The following is a 7,294-nucleotide window of genomic DNA, read 5'->3' as shown; positions in this document are numbered from 1 at the left end:
TTTTTTTGGAGGTTTTTCGCGGCGACTCGTAGCGATGGGCCGCGTGAGCCGTCAGATGTTCTTCACCGCGCTGAGCTTTCACTCAGCACAGCAGGCAATTTCAGACATTTACCTGCCATTTCCTCCCGTGGTGTCCATCTTTACACCGTCTTTACTCGCTCCCTCAGAAGAAAAGATGAAGGGAAAGGGAAGATGGATACTTTTGATCAGCGCTTTGGTGTAAGTACAGACCGGAGAACATAACAAGAAAATAGAAAATGAAGTCTGGCTCCTCCAGTTGAGAAGGAGTCCATTTATGTCAGCCGTAGATTAATAGGGATGAGACTGATGGGGAGCGCGATGAGTTTAGAGAGTCGCTTGAAGATCTGTCCTCATGAGTCAGAATAATCTATGTATAAATTATGTCTATAAAAGACATTTTTATATAACACAAGGAAATGAAATGAACACAGATCCTGCTGCACAAACTGTTTTAATGTCTTATTATAATACTCATATCAAGTGGAATCTTCATTTATCAGAAATGGGGTAAATATTCTCTCCATCAGGTTAACATAAAATCTTCAAGCTCCAAAGATCTGAATGAAAGTTTTGGAGTGGGAACATCTCCTGAAATGCAGGTCCTGCTGGGGGTTCCTGGTTGGTTCTGACCAGAGGTGGTCAAAGGGAGGAAACCCTGACCGGGTCCAGGTCAGCCGGAGGTCAACACAATAACAACGCGTCCTGAGGGGTGTTGGTTTCCTTCAAACGTCTAATCCCTCTCCTGTCTCAGGCTCCGCTGCTCGAACACTCCACAACCTGGCAGCTGACGCACTAATTTAACAAATCACACTTCATTACACAAAACTAAAACAAAAGGGCCTCAAAAAACACTTAAATTACACGCGGAGAGGGATTCTAAAGCGGCAAACCATGAATTAGAAGAATGTGTGAAAGAATGAAGCGACGAGGAAAAGGAAGCAGAAGAACGATGCGAACACTTCTAGTTACTCAATTAAGGCTTTATTTATTCACAACCTGCGAGGCTCCTAATTATATAAAGTCACGCTATCGGAGCTTTAGTGAAGAAACAACACAAAGCACTTCAGCCCAGGATGGATGAACTCACCTTAAAGAAACTATTGTCAACTCCAAACTCATCGCTGAAAAAATCTGTTTCCCCCACCTGCAAACAGAAGCTGCTTGAATGACGTGAAAACTTCCTTACACACACACACACACACACACACACACACACACACACACACACACACACACACACACACACACACACACACTGATGCATATTCCTGTGTTTGACTCGCAGCCCTTTCTCAATATGTGCAGGAATGGGGCTGTTTGTCTAAAGATTGGGGGGGGGGGGTATTATAACCCTCTGGGGCCCCGGGGCCCCTCCACCTCATATTTCATCTTAATGTAAATCCACTCCCAGCCTCACATTAGTCTCCCCACCGGCAGCAGGTGACTGTGTTTGCGTCTCACCTTATCTCATATCTCACCAGATTAAAGCGCCTGAATTAGACCGCCCCCACCCCCACCCCCCGCCGCTGGACGCGCCGACGCGTCCCCAGGGACCCACAGAGGAGCGATGTTTCCCTGCTGGAGCGACGGGCCTCGCCCGACCGGACGGGACGTCCCCCCCTGCGCCGGGTGGGTGGGCCCCACGGCGCTGCTCTGCCTCTACGGCTTCTGCTCCACCGTGAGGCCCATCGAGCCGTTCCTGACAGAGTTCCTCACCGGGGGCGACAAGAACCTCACCACCAGACAGGTGAGGGTTGGATCCTTCATGGGTGTGGTTAGAATCACAGATTTTGCATGGATGAGGACTAGAGGACTTCGTTTGACCTTCTTCATGACCCCACCGGTGAGTCGTAGACGTCTGAGCAGGAAACCGCCGACATTCTGTCCTTCTTCTGACCTGTGAGGAGACGCTATCAGGAGCCCAGAGGTAAAACAAACGCCAACGCCCCGCTAGCCGCCGCCGGCTGCAGCTGTTATGACAGACATGGGCTTTGGCTCGTGGCGCGGTTTGAGGTTTAACGCTGGCGCCACTCGGCGCCAACTGGAATCACTTTAATGTGACTCTTCATCTCTAAGAGCTCTGGTATCCATGCCAACAGACGGAAACCCAAACAGGACAAAAGTAACTAATAATGTAACTAATAAATGTAACTAAATGTAACTACTCCTTAATGTAACTGATAAATGTAACTAAATGTAACTCAGTGTAATGTAACTAAATGTAACTACTCCTTAATGTAACTAATAAATGTAACTAAATGTAACTCAGTGTAATGTAACTAAATGTAACTACTCCTTAATGTAACTAATAAATGTAACTAAATGTAACTCAGTGTAATGTAACTAAATGTAACTACTCCTTAATGTAACTAATAAATGTAACTAAATGTAACTCAGTGTAATGTAACTAAATGTAACTACTCCTTAATGTAACTAATAAATGTAACTAAATGTAACTCAGTGTAATGTAACTAAATGTAACTACTCCTTAATGTAACTAATAAATGTAACTAAATGTAACTCAGTGTAATGTAACTAAATGTAACTACTCCTTAATGTAACTAATAAATGTAACTAAATGTAACTCAGTGTAATGTAACTAAATGTAACTACTCCTTAATGTAACTAATAAATGTAACTAAATGTAACTCAGTGTAATGTAACTAAATGTAACTACTCCTTAATGTTAAATAACTGAATTTCTGACTGATTCTAGTTCCAAACATTACAGTTAGACAGAAAAAACATGTTTGTTTGTTTCTCTGTTCTAACATAAATCCTTTTCATTTGTCAGGTTATTAAACCCACAGAACTCCATCAATCAAGGATCAAACTATCAATCAATAAGGAAAAATAACATCAGACACAAGTTAGGACGTTAACTTTGTTCACTACGTTTAGTCAGAGTTAAGATGGGCTGAACTACTGCATTGTGGGAAATGTAGTTTTGATCAAAGCACACTTTTGACCTGTGTATTCTTAGACATTCTGACCTTTTAAGGGGCCACATTAAATGATGTGAAGGGCCACATTTGGCCCCCGGGCCCTGAGTTTGACACGTATATAAGAATGAAAAAGGATGAGAGTCTGTGGCGTCACAGGAAGTAATGTCAGGTAAACGGACTGATGTTAAAGCGGGTGTGTCGCCCCCTGCAGGTGACCCGACAGGTGTTCCCCGTGTGGACCTACTCCAGCCTGGTCCTGCTCGCCCCCGTCCTGCTGCTGACGGACGCCCTCCGGTACAAACCCGCCATCGTCCTGCAGGGGCTCACCTGCGTCACGGCGTTCCTGCTGCTGATCCTGGGCTCGGGGGTGCGTTCGGCTCAGGCGGCGTTCTTCTTCTACAGCGTCGCCATGGCTACAGACGTGGCCTACTTCTCCTACATTTACACCCTGGTGCCGCCCGGTTACTACCAGAGAGCGACCAGCTACGTCAAAGGCGCCGTCCTGTTGGGCAACGCCGTGGGGTCGCTGCTCGGTCAGCTGCTGGTGTCGCTGGGGGGGGTGTCCCTGCTCTGGTTGGCCTTCCTCACTCTCGTCTTTCTCTCTGTGGCGCTCATCACTTCCTGTTTCCTCCCCATGCCCAAGTCTGGTCTATTTCCTGCAGGAGCACCTCCAGCCCAGCAGGGGGCGTCAGGTGGGGGCACCCAGACCTCTGAACGCTGGACGGTTCCCACCTGGGTTCAAAGCGTGAAGACGACGATGAGAAGGCTGGCGTCGGACTGTCAGGAGTGTTACTCCTCCGTGGGCGTGGTCTTCTTCTGCGTGTGGGCGGCGACGGGGAGGTGTGGCTTCTACCAGGTGGTGGGTTACGTCCAGGTGCTCTGGGCCCACATCCAGCCTCACAACGCCAGCGCCTACAACGGAGGCGTGGACGCCATCAGCACGCTGACGGGTGACTAAAGATCGACCAATCACACGTGTCTTCTGTCAGCGTCTGTGTTCAATCAAACTTTATTTAATCCCGCCTCAAAACGGTGATGTGTGTTCGTCAGTCCGTCCACCAAATGTCTTCACACCCGCTGCAGACAGACGATGAAAGAAAAAGCACATGACTCAGGCATCACAGGGAGGAAGAGGAGATGACGACCTTGACCTTGAGAAAAGGTCAAATTTCAACTTTTGTACATTTCTTTGCACATATCTCAGGAACCGGATCAGATAGAAAGACAAAACAAAAGGCGTTACATTCAGGGGGGCAAGGGGATGAAAATTAGATCACAACCTTGACCTTAAACTAGGTCAAGGTCAAATGTTCACTTTTAAAGCTTTTTAGGTACACATCTCTGAAACCTGAGGAGATACAATCACAAAACAAAAAGCAACATTTTCAGGAAGCCAGAGGCGCAAACATGTGTCAGTCAGGGTGAAACGTTGAATTCAGGGGTGTCACAGGATGTTTCAGTCTGTTAGTAAAGCACTGTTCATACGAACAAAAGCAGCTTTAACGAAGGAGAATCAACTTCCCCTGAAAGCACCGATAACTGACTGAAATGAGCAAAAGGTGTAAAGAATCACAGAAAACACCTGAAATGTAAGAATTAAAACTGAAGCATTTCGAATAAATTAAATAGAAATCACTGAATTAATACTTAACTTGAATTAATTTGTTGATAACCTAATGAAAAGGAACTGGACATAGTGAATTATAATTTAGTGTTAGATGCTGAAAACATTCCTCCTCCTCTTCCTGACGCTCGGATTCTTCACATCTGGGTAGTGAATAAAATAAAATCCAATACGTATTGATCTGAACTCCGCTGAACAAATGGTCGCAACCCTTTTTCCACGGCTGTCGTACACTTCCTATAAAAATAATAGAAAGATAGCAAACAATCCCTGTTTTACTCCCCCCCCCAGACAATGGTAGCAGCATTAATTAGACCATTTAATTGCCTGCTCTCATCCCCAGATGGCTGCAGCAGCTGCTGCCGTCCAGTCGATGCACTTTTATTGATTATAGCACCGATACATTCCTGTATTCCCCAGAAACCAAAGGCAATTACTCTGCGTGAAGCAGACGCAGCTGTAAATGCTTCGTCCAGACACGCAGTCAGGCTGTAGGGTCCGTGTCGGATATCTCCCCAACGATTCTACTTCCTGTGCTCCACACTTCCCTGCGGAGGAAGAAAATATCTGCAATATGGACCAGCAGCACACAGGAACCTGGCAGGAGTCAGGATGATCGACGGTTTCCACAGCAGGACGTCAGATTTGTTTTAGGAGCTGCTCAGAATGAAGATGCACAAAAACAAGCACGAGTTGGACTGTTTGAGTTCTGAAGCTTTAATTACACCCCCGTCCTCAGGTGGGGCAGGTCCAACGCGGTCACATTGAAGGCCTACCCGACCCACATGCAGCCCCCACACCTGTTATTAGACCATAAAAGCTTCAATGCAAACTCTAATCCAATTAAACGGGGGCCTGAGCGGCGGCTGAGCACAGCACCGCCATCGATCGACTCTCGCTCAGTGGGGATGACCCCCCACCCCCCGGATGGAGCCGCTCTAATTGTTCCGTCTACGTTTGACCCCCCCCCCACTACTAACCAGAGTGGAGGGATTGATTTAGATGGTGTTAAATACACAGACCGGCCAATAGAACAACGCGGTTCCATGTCGGACTGATCATTGGCTACCGGTGGATAACAGGAAGAACTTAACCCCCCCTCTAGAGTGGAGGGTGGGGGGCGTCCCGTCTCAGGGGTCCTTCACTCAGGCTTAACCCCCCTTTTATTTACACTGATTACAAAGAGGTGATGCAGGGAGGAGGAAAAGAGACACGGCTGCCCCCTAGTGGCTGACAGGAGGAATCACAGGCTTTCTTTGAAACGTTCTCCCCCAGGGGCTGCAGGCACCGTGGCCGTGGGACACGTCTCCCTGGAGTGGTCCACGTGGGGGGAGCTGGTCCTGGGGGGCTCCACGTTCCTGCTGGCGGTGGCGTTATTCCTGATGGACTGGACCGGCAGCGTGGGGGTCAGCTACGCGTGTTTCTTCCTCTTCAAAACGCTCTACATGCCGCTCACCGCCATCTGCTCGTAAGACCTCCTCCCCCCTGATGAGGAATTCGACGTGTGAATCTGTTCAGACGTAAAACGTCAACGCGTCCCAGTTTTCAGATCGCCCGGACGCTGCCGCGGCGGCGCTACGCGCTGGTGTTCGGCGTCAACAGTCTGGTGGGCAGCGTCCTGCAGAGCGTCCTCACCGCCATCGTCATCAACAACACGTCTGTGGAGCTCAGCATCACCTCACAGGTACTGGAGGAGGATTCAGCAGGAAGCACGTGTGACCTTTGACCCGTAACAACGTCCTCCTCTTCCTCCCTCCAGTTTTTCATCTACTCGTCGTTCTTCGCCGCCGTTTCCCTGCTGTTCGCCATCAGAGGCGTGTACTCTGTGCTCCGTGTGAAGTGGCGTGTTGGAGATCACGGGGCGGAGAGAACCACCCGCCTACCGGAGCAGGTTTCACACCTCTGAGGCGCCGCCAGAGGACGCAGTGACCTGCCCCGCCCTCAGGCGCGTTCGTCCACATGTTCACGAGTGATTTACCGATCAATATCTGGATCACACGGATCAATACTGCAGACGTGCTGTGGCTCACAGGGTCAACATGCAGTTTGCCAGTGTGGCCACAAGAGGGCAATACACCCACAGTATGTAACAAGTACACACCACCTCTGGCAGCTGTAGATACCAAATCAAACTTTATTGATCGAGCATTTTGCATATCAATGATGTCACAAATGTAATAAAAGATGGATCAATAAAAAAGGAATGAGATGACAAAAGCAATAAAAACTGAGGACCACACAAGTGTTTTTAGAATAGATATAAGAAATAAATCTTATTAATATAATAATGAATAATGAGAGGAACTGATTGATCCTTTCAGGATGTGAGGCTCAAAAACATTTTGAATCCGTTTTAAATGAAAACATGATGACATCACAGTGAGCCGTGATGACATCACAAAGTGTTTCCTCTACACCTTTTCATTGTTCAGCTGTAATCCTGTCACGGTTTGATGCGGGGGCGTGGCCAAACGTGTGGGCAGAGCCTCGTCTCCACACCTGTTGTCCATCTCCACACCTGTACTCCATCAGGCCGATTAGCCTGAGGCTTTTTAAGTCGGGTTCTCTCTCCAGATGGTTTTCTACCTCTGTGTCCACAGCTCATGTTGATCCTTGTCTGTGTCTCTAGTTCTGGTTTTTCTGGTTAAAAGGACCGTAAAGTCAAAATGAACCCGGGGTATCATTTCAAGTAGTGATGGGCAAA

The 7,294-nt window shown here is 47.9% G+C and overlaps 1 protein-coding gene across 4 annotated transcripts; it reads left to right on the top strand.

Moving 5' to 3' along the window:
- The first annotated feature begins 1,574 nt into the window (after nt 1–1,574).
- LOC137599016 (thiamine transporter 1-like) lies at nt 1,575–6,823 on the top strand. Of its 4 annotated transcripts, XM_068319644.1 has the most exons (6): nt 1,575–1,864; nt 3,178–3,499; nt 3,629–3,916; nt 5,866–6,058; nt 6,133–6,274; nt 6,350–6,823. In XM_068319644.1, exons 1-6 carry the CDS (start codon nt 1,589–1,591, stop codon nt 6,494–6,496), a joined length of 1,368 nt encoding a protein of 455 aa, XP_068175745.1. In that variant the 5' UTR covers nt 1,575–1,588; the 3' UTR covers nt 6,497–6,823. The 4 variants fall into 4 exon arrangements, with proteins under 4 accessions (XP_068175745.1, XP_068175744.1, XP_068175743.1 ...); XM_068319643.1 differs by having other exon boundaries at nt 1,575–1,768; nt 3,178–3,916; XM_068319642.1 differs by having other exon boundaries at nt 3,178–3,916.
- The last annotated feature ends 471 nt before the right edge of the window (nt 6,824–7,294 follow it).

The sequence above is a fragment of the Antennarius striatus genome, chromosome 7 (assembly GCF_040054535.1).
Source record: "Antennarius striatus isolate MH-2024 chromosome 7, ASM4005453v1, whole genome shotgun sequence".
Classification (NCBI taxonomy): Eukaryota; Metazoa; Chordata; class Actinopteri; order Lophiiformes; family Antennariidae; genus Antennarius; species Antennarius striatus.
Note: the sequence above shows the minus strand (reverse complement) of the source record. Positions and strands in the feature narration are given on the sequence as shown.

What these genes read in the sequence shown, in the direction of transcription:
- LOC137599016 (XM_068319642.1), top strand. Translation starts at nt 1,589, where the DNA reads ATGTTTCCCTGCTGGAGCGACGGGCCTCGCCCGACCGGACGGGACGTC. An exon ending in CCGCTCACCGCCATCTGCTC is followed by an intron (nt 6,059 to 6,132) that starts GTAAGACCTCCT and finishes AACGCGTCCCAG; the next exon opens with TTTTCAGATCGCCCGGACGC. An exon ending in AGCTCAGCATCACCTCACAG is followed by an intron (nt 6,275 to 6,349) that starts GTACTGGAGGAG and finishes TCCTCCCTCCAG; the next exon opens with TTTTTCATCTACTCGTCGTT.